The sequence below is a fragment of the Euprymna scolopes genome, chromosome 32, assembly GCF_053919585.1.
Source record: "Euprymna scolopes isolate OS-2025 chromosome 32, ASM5391958v1, whole genome shotgun sequence".
NCBI lineage: Eukaryota > Metazoa > Mollusca > Cephalopoda > Sepiida > Sepiolidae > Euprymna > Euprymna scolopes.
In genome coordinates this window covers 90,122,979-90,142,486 of record NC_136513.1, presented here as the reverse complement: position 1 = coordinate 90,142,486, position 19,508 = coordinate 90,122,979, and the positions used below count along the sequence as shown (strand labels likewise).

The 19,508-nt window shown below is 28.3% G+C and overlaps 1 protein-coding gene across 5 annotated transcripts in view; it reads right to left on the bottom strand.

Annotated features, from left to right (window-relative positions):
- LOC145256478 (F-box/LRR-repeat protein 5-like) overlaps nucleotides 1-19,508 on the bottom strand; it is a 248,024-nt gene that overhangs the window by 107,318 nt on the left and 121,198 nt on the right. For all 5 annotated transcript variants that reach the window (XR_013863997.1, XR_013863998.1, XR_013863999.1 and 2 more), the window contains one exon: nucleotides 3,609-4,193. Coding sequence is in view for 2 of the 5 variants with exons in the window: in XM_080115421.1 (XP_079971547.1) it covers nucleotides 3,609-4,193 (585 nt within the window). In the remaining 3 variants the exon portion in view is untranslated. The remainder of the gene's footprint in view (nucleotides 1-3,608; nucleotides 4,194-19,508) is intronic.

Here is a 19,508-nt window from a genome sequence, read left to right as displayed (position 1 = left end):
ATTCCAGGTCCCTGCTTCCCCAACAGTACTGACGTGCAGAAGTTCAAGTGTAACGTGAACCGACACCTTGCTGCCCAAATCCCTACATAGTACCCCAGTAGTTGTTGCCCCTGATAGTAGCCCCCTACACCAAAGTGGCAATTTGCCTTTTTTGGGGTGAAAATGTAATAAAAAAAAAAAAAAATAAAAAATAAAAAAAATTCTGGCGAAAGGACTGACCCATCAAATTATCGCCCCATCAGCCTCCTCCCACTTTTTGCTAAAATATTTGAGACCTTAATAAACCATGCTCTAGTTCATCACCTTACAGATGCTAATCTTCTGATTGACAAACAATATGGATTTAGACAAGCCTGTTCCACAGCAGACATCCTAACTGTAATCTCTGAACGTATATACCATTCACTGGACAAAGCGGGGGAGGGCAGAGCGGTAGCTCTAGATATATCTAAGGCTTTTGACAGGGTATGGCATGAGGGTCTCCTCAGGAAAATTAGATCATACGGTATCACTAGTAGAATACTTAACATAATTAAATCCTTCTTAGATAAGAGAAAAATCCAGGTTGTCCTCGACGGTCGTACATCTAAACAATATGATATAAATGCGGGGGTACCCCAGGGTTCTATCCTTGGACCTCTATTGTTCCTGATATTCATAAATGACCTCCCCGACAAAATTGCCTCTGAGATGGGTATATATGCTGATGACACTACACTCTATGGCAGGCACGACAGGAAGACGAATGAACACATTTCTAAAGAAATGGCAGAAACACTAGAGGAAGACCTCCAATCTGTGGTGGAATGGGGACAAAAGTGGTTGGTCGCGTTCAATGCCGCCAAGACTAAACTAGTTTCATTCAATAATTACAAGAAACCCTCTCTACCACCTATAGCAATGGCCAATGACTCTTTATCTGAGAGTATATCTTTCAAACTCCTTGGCCTAATGTTCACAGGAAACATGAGTTGGAACAATTACATTGAAGGCATTGCCAGGGCCGCTGCAAGAAAGGTGGGCTCTCTCTACCGTGCTAGACAACTACTAACACCCGAAAGTATCCTGTACCTCTATAAGGCCACCATTCGCCCATGTATGAAGTATTGCTGTCACATCTGGGCTGGTGCATCTGCTACTAGTCTCTCGCTCCTTGACAAGGTTCAAAAGAGAGTCGCAAACCTGATAGGCCCTGAACTGGCATCTAAGCTTCAGCCTCTGTCCCATCGATTGAATGTTGCATCCCTCTGCCTTTTCTACAAGTATTTTAGTGGTGAATGCTCTGACGAACTGCAATCACTTGTGGCCCCACGACGCGAGCACCCTCGACAAATCCGACAGGCTGCTAAATCCCACCCCCGCACTGTAGAGATCCCTAGATGTAAAAGATCTTTTTACTCCAATAGTTTCTTCCCCAGAACCGCAAGACTCTGGAATTCCATTCCAGGTCCCTGCTTCCCCAACAGTACTGACGTGCAGAAGTTCAAGTGTAACGTGAACCGACACCTTGCTGCCCAAATCCCCACATAGTACCCCAGTAGTTGTTGGCCCTGATAGTAGCCCCCTACACCAAAGTGGCAATTTGCCTTTTTTGGGGTGAAAATGTAATAAAAAAAAAAAAAAAAAATATATATATACATATATATATATATATATATATATATATATATGTGGTGATGAAAATAAATACCACAAGATTCATTTAATTTCTTCGCCAACTCCTGACTTAATTTATCAGTGAGTCAACAGCTTTTCATTGACATCACTAAATTTAAATGCATTTCACTTCCTTTGTCGTTGTAGCGCAGCGGTAAGATTTCAGGTTTGCACCTTCACGTCACGGGTTCAAACCTGCCTGCCTACTAACATAGAAATTCCTCCAAGAAGATTTTCCATAGAAACTTTTTAGAAATAGAGATTTTGTTTTGTTTTTTTAATCTATCCATATAACATTTATTCTTGGTTTTTAACCATGAAGTGGTATTTGTTATTTTACATTAACTGGTTTCTTGGTCATTGTCATAGGTGTTAGTGGCTTCGTTATGTCTGTAATTCGTTCCATCATACACAGGTTTTGAGGATAAATGAGTTTTGCATCTTGTTTAAAAGTTCCTGTCCTGTTGCTACATGGTTAAAAAAACAAAAACTCTGCCATGTCAACACATGCTTAAAAGTCTCTCTCTCTCTGCTACATGATCTCCCCCCCCCTTTGCTTTTTTCTTACTCTTCCTCCGATCCCACTGTGACATCACTTCCTACACGGCTTGGTCATTTGCATAGGTGTTAGTGGCATCGTTACAATACAAATAATCTGATGTGAGAAACAATATATCTATTTATATATCCTCCACTGTTGTCAGTAATTTCCGCTAGCAATCACATTCTATTATGATGTTTCACAGAGAAACATGATTTTAAAAAGATTTTTTTCAGAATGCGTTTTAAATACACACATTTGAGTAATTAGTCAAGCAGCCAGGCTCATGAAAAAGAAAAGGAAATTGTAAAAACTATGTGGCAAATACACCCAGCAAACCAAGTGCGAGATAGATACAAACAATTGTGTTTAAAGGGAGAGTTAGAATCTTAAATTAGTTGGAATCTCTGAAAAAAGCAGATGAATTCCTGGCATCGGATAGAATGGCCCATCTCCATCAAAAACAAAACAAAAAAAAAAAAAGTGAAAAAGAAATAAACAGCTACACACAGAAACAGAAATGGTCATGGCTGATGGAACGAGAGCATGCTTCTTTGTGAATCAAATAAAGGTTTGTTAGATATTCTCCATATGTTCTGAAGTTTGACAGGAAGATTCCTCGCGTATGATAAGATGCACTTGAAGAAGGTCGGAGGTTACATCAACCGAATAATACAAATAGTACAAAGTGAAAGATATTGTAAAAAAAAAAAAAAAAAAAAAAATACAAGTGAAGCATGTATGGTCCCTCGGGAGTGCACAGTGAACGAGGCATAAAAAAACAACTAAGTTCAGCATTTACTCCCACCCCCACTTAGCCCCAAAAGTCGCCAAGAAAACTGCTAAATAGACATACACAAATATTTTTGGACAAATAAAAATAGTATCAAAAATGGAGCCCCTGAGGCACATGCAAGAGTTATCACAAAGTATAGACAAACAAAATTATAAAGAAACCAGTTTCAGAAAGTTTTATAAAAATCCAAGGCATGAATTTTTTTTTAATAAGCATTTTAACCCGAAAGGCACCCCTAGGGGATGGGGCAACCAGAGTTTTCCCAAAGAATCCATTCTGTTACTTTTTTTTTACTCATATCATGTTTAATGTTTGTGCAAAATTTAAAAAATATTCCAAAGCGTAGTTATTAAGAAAAGTGTGGTCGGACGAACGAACAAGGGTGAATTTACAGGCCCTCACTCCTAAATAAAAAAAAAATGAAAATAAAAAAAAAAAGTAAAAAAAATGAAAATAAAAAAAAAAAAAAAAAAATAAAAAAATGAAAAAAAAAAAAAAAGTAAAAAAAATGAAAATAAAAAAAAAAAAAAAAAAAAAAAAAAAAATGAAAAAAAAAAAAAAAAATGAAAATAAAAAAAAAAAATTAAAAAAAATGAAAAATAAATGTAGACTAACCTTAGACCTACATCTGTGATACGGAAACAGCCGGACAGGTTTAAATACTCCAAACTATTATTCCGAAGGCTGGAATTCCATTGGGGTTCTCTGTGGGTTTTTACTTCATTGTCCGAGGACGGACAATCTGGTGTGCCACTCATTAAAGTCCGATCTGAGTGCAAAGAATAGCAGCCAGACACATTGTCACAACCGCTAGATGTATCCTCTTCCACTTTCGTGGAGAGGTAAGTAGTCCTTGAGAATTTCCTCAAATTGTGTTTAGATTTTAGTTTTCCGCACCCATTTGTATTTAAGGTGCACTGCGGGCCCGACAAGAAAGGGCATCCGATACAACAACTTGGTAAGAGCATGCCTTCAAATTTCCCGGACGACATAAGCGTGTATTTCTTGTGAACAGTGTTGCATATGTAAGAACAAGTTTCAAGCTCAAGCGGGGAGTCAAGCTGGCAAGTACAAGAAGATTGGTTCAAGATGGGCCTGGCCATCGTCTCAGACACTTTGTGTAAGGTCTTGTCAGTTATGTTGATACAGCCAGCAAAATTGAGATGACGTAGTTTCTGTCCAATGCCATTTTTACCAAGGCTGAAAAAAAAAAAATTAAAAAATAAATAAATAAATATATATATATATATATATATATATATATATATATAGTCCTGGTCAAAATCATAAGACCACTTAAGAAAGTAAGCGTTTATGCATATTATCGAATTTTTAATCAAACAAATGGTTGAAACCATTGCCAAAAGGGAAAATATGATGGAAAAAAAATGAAGTCTGCGTCATTCGAAACCTTAACCCTGATCTAATAATTATTTTTTAAAAAACAAACATTTTCACCTGGTCAAAATGATAAGACCACTTTAATAAAATCGGCTAGTTTTGAAAAAATGAATACGAAAACCTTTTTATGTTACTAAAAGCAACTTGTTAGTGGATAAAAAAACATCTTACTAAATTATAAATGGCAAAAGGGAAACCATTATCAGAGTTTGAGAGAGGAAGGACCTTTGAGCTTAAGGGGGTGGACTCTCCCATAGATCCATTGCAAATGAAGTGAATCGTAGCAAAATGGTCATCACAAATTTTTTTTAAGAAATCCAGATCAATATGGGCACAAAAAGAGTCCAGGTCGACCCCCCACCAAAAAAAAAAATAACCCCATCACTGGATCGCCGTTTTAGAAGAAGTTTAAAAAAAAACTCCAGTATGAGTTCAAGTCGATTGAAAAGCCAAACAGCTGCAGAATGTAGTCCTAAAACCATCAGAAGGCATCTGAAAATGAAGCGTTTCAATCATTTAAATTGACTGCAGAAACCACATCTTGAACAGCACAAAACTAACCAACTTAAATATGCCGCCAAATACCAGACTTGGGATGAAGAGAAGTGGGAAAACGTAATTTTCTCCAATGAGAAAAAGTTTAATCTAGATGGTCCAGATGGATTTCAACACTATTGGCATGATAAAAATTTGCTCAAAGAGACTTTTTCAGCTTGGCACAGTGGAGGAGGGTCTTTAATGATCTCGGGTGCTTTCTCATCAGCTGGGACCTTAAAGTTGCAAGTAGTGAAAGGCCGGCAAACATTATTGAAGTACATTTCAATGCTTGAAAATGCTTCTATCAGGACTGAACGTCCACGTCTGTGTGGAAGAAATTGGATTTTTCAGCAAGACAACACTGCGTTATACACTCTCGACAAGCACGAGAATACTTTTCTTCAAATAATATAGAATTGTTAGATCATCCAGCATGTTCTCTGGACCTCAATCCTATTGAAAATCTTTGGGGATGGATGGCAAAACAAGTGTTCAAGGATGGAACCCAGTATGATTCGATAAAGGAACTTTCTGATTCAGTTTTCAGTACATGGGATAAAATTCCTTCGCAACTGATAAAAAACTTAGTCGCAAGCATGCCAAAGAGAATTTTTTTAAGTAATTCGTAATAATGGAGGCTATACTAAATACTGAGACCCTTTTTAGTAATTTATAATTGCCTTTTGTTAGATAAATTATCAGTGGTCTTATCATTTTGACCAGGTGAAAATGTTTGTTTTTAAAAAAATAATTATTAGATCAGGGTTAAGGTTTCGGATGACGCAGATTTCATTTTTTTCCATGATATTTTCCCTTTTGGCAATGTTTTCAACCATTTGTTTGATTAAAAATTTGATAGTATGTGTAAACGCTTACTTTCTTAAGTGGTCTTATGATTTAGACCAGGACTGTATATATATATATATATAATTTTGACCAGGACTATACATATAACAGTCCTGGTCAAAATCATAAGACCACTTAAGAAAGTAAGCGTTTACACATACTATCGAATTTTTAATCAAACAAATATATATATATAATATATATATATATATATATATATATATATATATATATATATATATATATATATATATATATATATATATATATATATATATATTATATATATATATATATGAATATATATATATAATATATATATATTATATATATATATATATATATATATATATATATATATATATATATTCAGGCAAGTATTGTTAAATAGCACGGAGTGTTCTTGCTTAATGGTTTTTCAATTTTTCTAATTGTCTTTCTTGTTTCTTGGTTGAATCTGTGTAAGAAAGTTCCATAGTCGTCTTGGTCCTTTCTTTTTTTGTGTCTTTTGCAAGTACGTGACCATCCAATATATATATATATATAGTTACACATATATCTGTATTTATGTATTTTAATATCAAGTTATAAATAATTAATAATAAAAAAAAAGATGTAAATTCTATACCATATTGTAAACCACTTTTTTTATTTTACATTTTTTTTTTTTACATTTTTTAGCAACGTTTCTAACACGTTAAAATAAACGTATATATATTTGCACATGGCACGCTTCACTAGTTCAAGAAATCTAAATATAATTTTAATTGAAGCATATAAAAGCATCCAGATTTTAAACAAACAATAATCAAAACTGCCTGAAGACGACTGTTGAAAAACTCAGTCGAAAGTACTTGCAAAGGGAAAAAAGAAAAAGAAAAATGGCCAAGACAACTATAGAAATTTCTTACACAGATTAAACCGAGAAACAAGAAAGACAATTAGAAAAATTGAAAAACTACAAAGAAAGCTTATTAAGCAAAAACACTATAAACAATAATAACAATCCTTGTCTGAATGAAAACATCCTGCCTAAATACACAATACATATTACATAAAAGGAACTTTGGCAGTTCATTCCCTATGAATTCGAAAAAGGATGGGTCAATTTTTATGAAATTTCACACAAAGGTACTTTATGTCTGGCAGTGTTTATAGATAGGGTTTGCTTGCAATGTCTTTAGTAAGTACAGTAAGTTTTCATATATATATATATGTATATATTAGTGTTTGGTTTTCATATATAAAATGAATTTAACAGTGTACATGGTTTATTTGACACTGAAGATATTCATAATCGTATCCTATTTCCAAAAGAGGGAAGATATAATGAGAAATATATATATATATGTATATATTAGTGTTTGGTTTTCATATATAAAATGAATTTAACAGTGTACATGGTTTATTTGACACTGAAGATATTCATAATCGTATCCTATTTCCAAAAGAGGGAAGATATAACATATGAGAAATATATATATATATATATATATATATATATATATATATATATGTATATATTAGTGTTTGGTTTTCATATATAAAATGAATTTAACAGTGTACATGGTTTATTTGACACTGAAGATATTCATAATCGTATCCTATTTCCAAAAGAGGGAAGATATAACATATGAGAAATATATATATATATATATATGTATATATTAGTGTTTGGTTTTCATATATAAAATGAATTTAACAGTGTACATGGTTTATTTGACACTGAAGATATTCATAATCGTATCCTATTTCCAAAAGAGGGAAGATATAACATATGAGAAATATATATATATATATATATATATATATATGTATATATTAGTGTTTGGTTTTCATATATAAAATGAATTTAACAGTGTACATGGTTTATTTGACACTGAAGATATTCATAATCGTATCCTATTTCCAAAAGAGGGAAGATATAACATATGAGAAATATATATATATATATATAGTATATATTAGTGTTTGGTTTTCATATATAAAATGAATTTAACAGTGTACATGGTTTATTTGACACTGAAGATATTCATAATCGTATCCTATTTCCAAAAGAGGGAAGATATAACATATGAGAAATATATATATATATATGTATATATTAGTGTTTGGTTTTCATATATAAAATGAATTTAACAGTGTACATGGTTTATTTGACACTGGAGATATTCATAATCGTATCCTATTTCCAAAAGAGGGAAGATATAACATATGAGAAATATATATATATATATGTATATATTAGTGTTTGGTTTTCATATATAAAATGAATTTAACAGTGTACATGGTTTATTTGACACTGAAGATATTCATAATCGTATCCTATTTCCAAAAGAGGGAAGATATAACATATGAGAAATATATATATATATATGTATATATTAGTGTTTGGTTTTCATATATAAAATGAATTTAACAGTGTACATGGTTTATTTGACACTGAAGATATTCATAATCGTATCCTATTTCCAAAAGAGGGAAGATATAACATATGAGAAATATATATATATATATGTATATATTAGTGTTTGGTTTTCATATATAAAATGAATTTAACAGTGTACATGGTTTATTTGACACTGAAGATATTCATAATCGTATCCTATTTCCAAAAGAGGGAAGATATAACATATGAGAAATATATATATATATATGTATATATTAGTGTTTGGTTTTCATATATAAAATGAATTTAACAGTGTACATGGTTTATTTGACACTGAAGATATTCATAATCGTATCCTATTTCCAAAAGAGGGAAGATATAACATATGAGAAATATATATATATATGTATATATTAGTGTTTGGTTTTCATATATAAAATGAATTTAACAGTGTACATGGTTTATTTGACACTGAAGATATTCATAATCGTATCCTATTTCCAAAAGAGGGAAGATATAACATATGAGAAATATATATATATATATATATATATATATATATGTATATATTAGTGTTTGGTTTTCATATATAAAATGAATTTAACAGTGTACATGGTTCTATTTGACACTGAAGATATTCATAATCGTATCCTATTTCCAAAAGAGGGAAGATATAACATATGAGAAATATATATATATATGTATATATTAGTGTTTGGTTTTCATATATAAAATGAATTTAACAGTGTACATGGTTTATTTGACACTGAAGATATTCATAATCGTATCCTATTTCCAAAAGAGGGAAGATATAACATATGAGAAATATATATATATATGTATATATTAGTGTTTGGTTTTCATATATAAAATGAATTTACCAGTGTACATGGTTTATTTGACACTGAAGATATTCATAATCGTATCCTATTTCCAAAAGAGGGAAGATATAACATATGAGAAATATATATATATATGTATATATTAGTGTTTGGTTTTCATATATAAAATGAATTTAACAGTGTACATGGTCTATTTGACACTGAAGATATTCATAATCGTATCCTATTTCCAAAAGAGGGAAGATATAACATATGAGAAATATATATATATATGTATATATTAGTGTTTGGTTTTCATATATAAAATGAATTTAACAGTGTACATGGTTTATTTGACACTGAAGATATTCATAATCGTATCCTATTTCCAAAAGAGGGAAGATATAACATATGAGAAATATATATATATATGTATATATTAGTGTTTGGTTTTCATATATAAAATGAATTTAACAGTGTACATGGTTTATTTGACACTGAAGATATTCATAATCGTATCCTATTTCCAAAAGAGGGAAGATATAACATATGAGAAATATATATATATATGTATATATTAGTGTTTGGTTTTCATATATAAAATGAATTTAACAGTGTACATGGTTTATTTGACACTGAAGATATTCATAATCGTATCCTATTTCCAAAAGAGGGAAGATATAACATATGAGAAATATATATATATATGTATATATTAGTGTTTGGTTTTCATATATAAAATGAATTTAACAGTGTACATGGTTTATTTGACACTGAAGATATTCATAATCGTATCCTATTTCCAAAAGAGGGAAGATATAACATATGAGAAATATATATATATATGTATATATTAGTGTTTGGTTTTCATATATAAAATGAATTTAACAGTGTACATGGTTTATTTGACACTGAAGATATTCATAATCGTATCCTATTTCCAAAAGAGGGAAGATATAACATATGAGAAATATATATATATATGTATATATTAGTGTTTGGTTTTCATATATAAAATGAATTTAACAGTGTACATGGTTTATTTGACACTGAAGATATTCATAATCGTATCCTATTTCCAAAAGAGGGAAGATATAACATATGAGAAATATATATATATATGTATATATTAGTGTTTGGTTTTCATATATAAAATGAATTTAACAGTGTACATGGTTTATTTGACACTGAAGATATTCATAATCGTATCCTATTTCCAAAAGAGGGAAGATATAACATATGAGAAATATATATATATATGTATATATTAGTGTTTGGTTTTCATATATAAAATGAATTTAACAGTGTACATGGTTTATTTGACACTGAAGATATTCATAATCGTATCCTATTTCCAAAAGAGGGAAGATATAACATATGAGAAATATATATATATATGTATATATTAGTGTTTGGTTTTCATATATAAAATGAATTTAACAGTGTACATGGTTTATTTGACACTGAAGATATTCATAATCGTATCCTATTTCCAAAAGAGGGAAGATATAACATATGAGAAATATATATATATATATGTATATATTAGTGTTTGGTTTTCATATATAAAATGAATTTAACAGTGTACATGGTTTATTTGACACTGAAGATATTCATAATCGTATCCTATTTCCAAAAGAGGGAAGATATAACATATGAGAAATATATATATATATGTATATATTAGTGTTTGGTTTTCATATATAAAATGAATTTAACAGTGTACATGGTTTATTTGACACTGAAGATATTCATAATCGTATCCTATTTCCAAAAGAGGGAAGATATAACATATGAGAAATATATATATATATGTATATATTAGTGTTTGGTTTTCATATATAAAATGAATTTAACAGTGTACATGGTTTATTTGACACTGAAGATATTCATAATCGTATCCTATTTCCAAAAGAGGGAAGATATAACATATGAGAAATATATATATATATGTATATATTAGTGTTTGGTTTTCATATATAAAATGAATTTAACAGTGTACATGGTTTATTTGACACTGAAGATATTCATAATCGTATCCTATTTCCAAAAGAGGGAAGATATAACATATGAGAAATATATATATATATGTATATATTAGTGTTTGGTTTTCATATATAAAATGAATTTAACAGTGTACATGGTTTATTTGACACTGAAGATATTCATAATCGTATCCTATTTCCAAAAGAGGGAAGATATAACATATGAGAAATATATATATATATATGTATATATTAGTGTTTGGTTTTCATATATAAAATGAATTTAACAGTGTACATGGTTTATTTGACACTGAAGATATTCATAATCGTATCCTATTTCCAAAAGAGGGAAGATATAACATATGAGAAATATATATATATATGTATATATTAGTGTTTGGTTTTCATATATAAAATGAATTTAACAGTGTACATGGTTTATTTGACACTGAAGATATTCATAATCGTATCCTATTTCCAAAAGAGGGAAGATATAACATATGAGAAATATATATATATATGTATATATTAGTGTTTGGTTTTCATATATAAAATGAATTTAACAGTGTACATGGTCTATTTGACACTGAAGATATTCATAATCGTATCCTATTTCCAAAAGAGGGAAAGATATAACATATGAGAAATATATATATATATGTATATATTAGTGTTTGGTTTTCATATATAAAATGAATTTACCAGTGTACATGGTTTATTTGACACTGAAGATATTCATAATCGTATCCTATTTCCAAAAGAGGGAAGATATAACATATGAGAAATATATATATATATGTATATATTAGTGTTTGGTTTTCATATATAAAATGAATTTAACAGTGTACATGGTTTATTTGACACTGAAGATATTCATAATCGTATCCTATTTCCAAAAGAGGGAAGATATAACATATGAGAAATATATATATATATATGCATATATTAGTGTTTGGTTTTCATATATAAAATGAATTTAACAGTGTACATGGTTTATTTGACACTGAAGATATTCATAATCGTATCCTATTTCCAAAAGAGGGAAGATATAACATATGAGAAATATATATATATATGTATATATTAGTGTTTGGTTTTCATATATAAAATGAATTTAACAGTGTACATGGTTTATTTGACACTGAAGATATTCATAATCGTATCCTATTTCCAAAAGAGGGAAGATATAACATATGAGAAATATATATATATATATGCATATATTAGTGTTTGGTTTTCATATATAAAATGAATTTAACAGTGTACATGGTTTATTTGACACTGAAGATATTCATAATCGTATCCTATTTCCAAAAGAGGGAAGATATAACATATGAGAAATATATATATATATGTATATATTAGTGTTTGGTTTTCATATATAAAATGAATTTAACAGTGTACATGGTTTATTTGACACTGAAGATATTCATAATCGTATCCTATTTCCAAAAGAGGGAAGATATAACATATGAGAAATATATATATATATGTATATATTAGTGTTTGGTTTTCATATATAAAATGAATTTAACAGTGTACATGGTTTATTTGACACTGAAGATATTCATAATCGTATCCTATTTCCAAAAGAGGGAAGATATAACATATGAGAAATATATATATATATGTATATATTAGTGTTTGGTTTTCATATATAAAATGAATTTAACAGTGTACATGGTTTATTTGACACTGAAGATATTCATAATCGTATCCTATTTCCAAAAGAGGGAAGATATAACATATGAGAAATATATATATATATGTATATATTAGTGTTTGGTTTTCATATATAAAATGAATTTAACAGTGTACATGGTTTATTTGACACTGAAGATATTCATAATCGTATCCTATTTCCAAAAGAGGGAAGATATAACATATGAGAAATATATATATATATGTATATATTAGTGTTTGGTTTTCATATATAAAATGAATTTAACAGTGTACATGGTTTATTTGACACTGAAGATATTCATAATCGTATCCTATTTCCAAAAGAGGGAAGATATAACATATGAGAATATATATATATGTATATATTAGTGTTTGGTTTTCATATATAAAATGAATTTAACAGTGTACATGGTTTATTTGACACTGAAGATATTCATAATCGTATCCTATTTCCAAAAGAGGGAAGATCTAACATATGAGAAATATATATATATATGTATATATTAGTGTTTGGTTTTCATATATAAAATGAATTTAACAGTGTACATGGTTTATTTGACACTGAAGATATTCATAATCGTATCCTATTTCCAAAAGAGGGAAGATATAACATATGAGAAATATATATATATATGTATATATTAGTGTTTGGTTTTCATATATAAAATGAATTTAACAGTGTACATGGTTTATTTGACACTGAAGATATTCATAATCGTATCCTATTTCCAAAAGAGGGAAGATATAACATATGAGAAATATATATATATATGTATATATTAGTGTTTGGTTTTCATATATAAAATGAATTTAACAGTGTACATGGTTTATTTGACACTGAAGATATTCATAATCGTATCCTATTTCCAAAAGAGGGAAGATATAACATATGAGAAATATATATATATATGTATATATTAGTGTTTGGTTTTCATATATAAAATGAATTTAACAGTGTACATGGTTTATTTGACACTGAAGATATTCATAATCGTATCCTATTTCCAAAAGAGGGAAGATATAACATATGAGAAATATATATATATATGTATATATTAGTGTTTGGTTTTCATATATAAAATGAATTTAACAGTGTACATGGTTTATTTGACACTGAAGATATTCATAATCGTATCCTATTTCCAAAAGAGGGAAGATATAACATATGAGAAATATATATATATATGTATATATTAGTGTTTGGTTTTCATATATAAAATGAATTTAACAGTGTACATGGTTTATTTGACACTGAAGATATTCATAATCGTATCCTATTTCCAAAAGAGGGAAGATATAACATATGAGAAATATATATATATATGTATATATTAGTGTTTGGTTTTCATATATAAAATGAATTTAACAGTGTACATGGTTTATTTGACACTGAAGATATTCATAATCGTATCCTATTTCCAAAAGAGGGAAGATATAACATATGAGAAATATATATATATATGTATATATTAGTGTTTGGTTTTCATATATAAAATGAATTTAACAGTGTACATGGTTTATTTGACACTGAAGATATTCATAATCGTATCCTATTTCCAAAAGAGGGAAGATATAACATATGAGAAATATATATATATATATGTATATATTAGTGTTTGGTTTTCATATATAAAATGAATTTAACAGTGTACATGGTTTATTTGACACTGAAGATATTCATAATCGTATCCTATTTCCAAAAGAGGGAAGATATAACATATGAGAAATATATATATATATGTATATATTAGTGTTTGGTTTTCATATATAAAATGAATTTAACAGTGTACATGGTTTATTTGACACTGAAGATATTCATAATCGTATCCTATTTCCAAAAGAGGGAAGATATAACATATGAGAAATATATATATATATGTATATATTAGTGTTTGGTTTTCATATATAAAATGAATTTAACAGTGTACATGGTTTATTTGACACTGAAGATATTCATAATCGTATCCTATTTCCAAAAGAGGGAAGATATAACATATGAGAAATATATATATATATGTATATATTAGTGTTTGGTTTTCATATATAAAATGAATTTAACAGTGTACATGGTCTATTTGACACTGAAGATATTCATAATCGTATCCTATTTCCAAAAGAGGGAAGATATAACATATGAGAAATATATATATATATGTATATATTAGTGTTTGGTTTTCATATATAAAATGAATTTAACAGTGTACATGGTTTATTTGACACTGAAGATATTCATAATCGTATCCTATTTCCAAAAGAGGGAAGATATAACATATGAGAATATATATATATATGTATATATTAGTGTTTGGTTTTCATATATAAAATGAATTTAACAGTGTACATGGTTTATTTGACACTGAAGATATTCATAATCGTATCCTATTTCCAAAAGAGGGAAGATATAACATATGAGAAATATATATATATATGTATATATTAGTGTTTGGTTTTCATATATAAAATGAATTTAACAGTGTACATGGTTTATTTGACACTGAAGATATTCATAATCGTATCCTATTTCCAAAAGAGGGAAGATATAACATATGAGAAATATATATATATATGTATATATTAGTGTTTGGTTTTCATATATAAAATGAATTTAACAGTGTACATGGTTTATTTGACACTGAAGATATTCATAATCGTATCCTATTTCCAAAAGAGGGAAGATATAACATATGAGAAATATATATATATATGTATATATTAGTGTTTGGTTTTCATATATAAAATGAATTTAACAGTGTACATGGTTTATTTGACACTGAAGATATTCATAATCGTATCCTATTTCCAAAAGAGGGAAGATATAACATATGAGAAATATATATATATATGTATATATTAGTGTTTGGTTTTCATATATAAAATGAATTTAACAGTGTACATGGTTTATTTGACACTGAAGATATTCATAATCGTATCCTATTTCCAAAAGAGGGAAGATATAACATATGAGAAATATATATATATATGTATATATTAGTGTTTGGTTTTCATATATAAAATGAATTTAACAGTGTACATGGTCTATTTGACACTGAAGATATTCATAATCGTATCCTATTTCCAAAAGAGGGAAGATATAACATATGAGAAATATATATATATATGTATATATTAGTGTTTGGTTTTCATATATAAAATGAATTTAACAGTGTACATGGTTTATTTGACACTGAAGATATTCATAATCGTATCCTATTTCCAAAAGAGGGAAGATATAACATATGAGAAATATATATATATATGTATATATTAGTGTTTGGTTTTCATATATAAAATGAATTTAACAGTGTACATGGTTTATTTGACACTGAAGATATTCATAATCGTATCCTATTTCCAAAAGAGGGAAGATATAACATATGAGAAATATATATATATATATGCATATATTAGTGTTTGGTTTTCATATATAAAATGAATTTAACAGTGTACATGGTTTATTTGACACTGAAGATATTCATAATCGTATCCTATTTCCAAAAGAGGGAAGATATAACATATGAGAAATATATATATATATGTATATATTAGTGTTTGGTTTTCATATATAAAATGAATTTAACAGTGTACATGGTTTATTTGACACTGAAGATATTCATAATCGTATCCTATTTCCAAAAGAGGGAAGATATAACATATGAGAAATATATATATATATATGTATATATTAGTGTTTGGTTTTCATATATAAAATGAATTTAACAGTGTACATGGTTTATTTGACACTGAAGATATTCATAATCGTATCCTATTTCCAAAAGAGGGAAGATATAACATATGAGAAATATATATATATATGTATATATTAGTGTTTGGTTTTCATATATAAAATGAATTTAACAGTGTACATGGTTTATTTGACACTGAAGATATTCATAATCGTATCCTATTTCCAAAAGAGGGAAGATATAACATATGAGAAATATATATATATATGTATATATTAGTGTTTGGTTTTCATATATAAAATGAATTTAACAGTGTACATGGTTTATTTGACACTGAAGATATTCATAATCGTATCCTATTTCCAAAAGAGGGAAGATATAACATATGAGAAATATATATATATATGTATATATTAGTGTTTGGTTTTCATATATAAAATGAATTTAACAGTGTACATGGTTTATTTGACACTGAAGATATTCATAATCGTATCCTATTTCCAAAAGAGGGAAGATATAACATATGAGAAATATATATATATATATGTATATATTAGTGTTTGGTTTTCATATATAAAATGAATTTAACAGTGTACATGGTTTATTTGACACTGAAGATATTCATAATCGTATCCTATTTCCAAAAGAGGGAAGATATAACATATGAGAAATATATATATATATGTATATATTAGTGTTTGGTTTTCATATATAAAATGAATTTAACAGTGTACATGGTTTATTTGACACTGAAGATATTCATAATCGTATCCTATTTCCAAAAGAGGGAAGATATAACATATGAGAAATATATATATATATGTATATATTAGTGTTTGGTTTTCATATATAAAATGAATTTAACAGTGTACATGGTTTATTTGACACTGAAGATATTCATAATCGTATCCTATTTCCAAAAGAGGGAAGATATAACATATGAGAAATATATATATATATGTATATATTAGTGTTTGGTTTTCATATATAAAATGAATTTAACAGTGTACATGGTTTATTTGACACTGAAGATATTAATAATCGTATCCTATTTCCAAAAGAGGGAAGATATAACATATGAGAAATATATATATATATGTATATATTAGTGTTTGGTTTTCATATATAAAATGAATTTAACAGTGTACATGGTTTATTTGACACTGAAGATATTCATAATCGTATCCTATTTCCAAAAGAGGGAAGATATAACATATGAGAAATATATATATATTAGTGTTTGGTTTTCATATATAAAATGAATTTAACAGTGTACATGGTTTATTTGACACTGAAGATATTCATAATCGTATCCTATTTCCAAAAGAGGGAAGATATAACATATGAGAAATATATATATATTAGTGTTTGGTTTTCATATATAAAATGAATTTAACAGTGTACATGGTTTATTTGACACTGAAGATATTCATAATCGTATCCTATTTCCAAAAGAGGGAAGATATAACATATGAGAAATATATATATATATATGTATATATTAGTGTTTGGTTTTCATATATAAAATGAATTTAACAGTGTACATGGTTTATTTGACACTGAAGATATTCATAATCGTATCCTATTTCCAAAAGAGGGAAGATATAACATATGAGAAATATATATATATATATATGTATATATTAGTGTTTGGTTTTCATATATAAAATGAATTTAACAGTGTACATGGTTTATTTGACACTGAAGATATTCATAATCGTATCCTATTTCCAAAAGAGGGAAGATATAACATATGAGAAATATATATATATATATATGTATATATTAGTGTTTGGTTTTCATATATAAAATGAATTTAACAGTGTACATGGTTTATTTGACACTGAAGATATTCATAATCGTATCCTATTTCCAAAAGAGGGAAGATATAACATATGAGAAATATATATATATATGTATATCTTAGTGTTTCGTTTGCATATATAAAATGAATTTAACAGTGTACATGGTTTATTTGACACTGAAGATATTCATAATCGTATCCTATTTCCAAAAGAGGGAAGATATAACATATGAGAAATATTTGGAATCGAGTCTTCTTTTGCTGTCATTTCAGATCATTTGTAACCATAACAGCAAGTTTTTGTCCCGCCTTTATCAAGGCCAGAAGTATTGAGCAAATATATATTAGTGGCCTGACAAGGCCACAGGGAAGACAATAGAAGCAGCCAAACTAATGCTTGTGTGCCAGGACACTATATATACAAATGTAGGCAAATGTGGACATATTTTATTGATTTGAAAATATAGGGTTTTTTTTTTACCAATTGTCATAAAATTTTAACCATCGAATAGTATTATAATCTTAAAAAACCCTGCAAATTTTCATGTAGTTTCTTCCAATAGAACCAGAGATTTGAGCATTTTAGTATTCAATTTGGCCATGAGTATAGATGTGTGTGTGTGTGTGCGCGCATATAACTTATTTTTTTAGCAATTTCATAAGTTTGAAATCTCAGCGATTATTGCTCAGAGTTTAACTAATGAAAGTTTGTTGGAAAGCTAATGACCTGAATTGTGTAGTGGGCTATGTGACATATATCCTTAAGGTTGCACATTATTGTTTCAACAAGTGGGGGATCACTTTCCTATATAATTAAACGTAAAATGAGCACTCACTTTATGGCCACTTTGGCTATAAAGTGGGTGTTTCCTTTACATTAAATTAATATAGAAAAGTGATTACCAACTTTTTTAAAACTATAATTTATTCACATCATTGAAATTACTCGTTTCCTGGGATTTTAACTGCTGTTTTAGTTCCCAGCACACATTTGTTTACCTAGTTTTGTATATGAATTACAAAATATCTGATATTTCCCCCAAATCTCTGGCCTTAATGGAGGAGAGACAAAAACTTGCTGCTATGGTTTCAAATGATCTGAAAAAACAGCAAGGGGAGACTTGATTCCAGATATTTCTCATATGTCATATCTCCCCTCTTTGATTTTCATACATAAAACTAAATTTCACAGTGTATAAGGATTATTTGATACTGGAGATATTCATAATCGTACCCTATTTCCAAAAGAGGAGATATAACATATGAAAAATATTGGAAAAGGCAAACTCCCAGTTCCAGATCTCTATTGAGGCAGTGATTGAGGCTGAAGACGATTACATTGAATAGTTGTCGTTTTTGGCTTTTT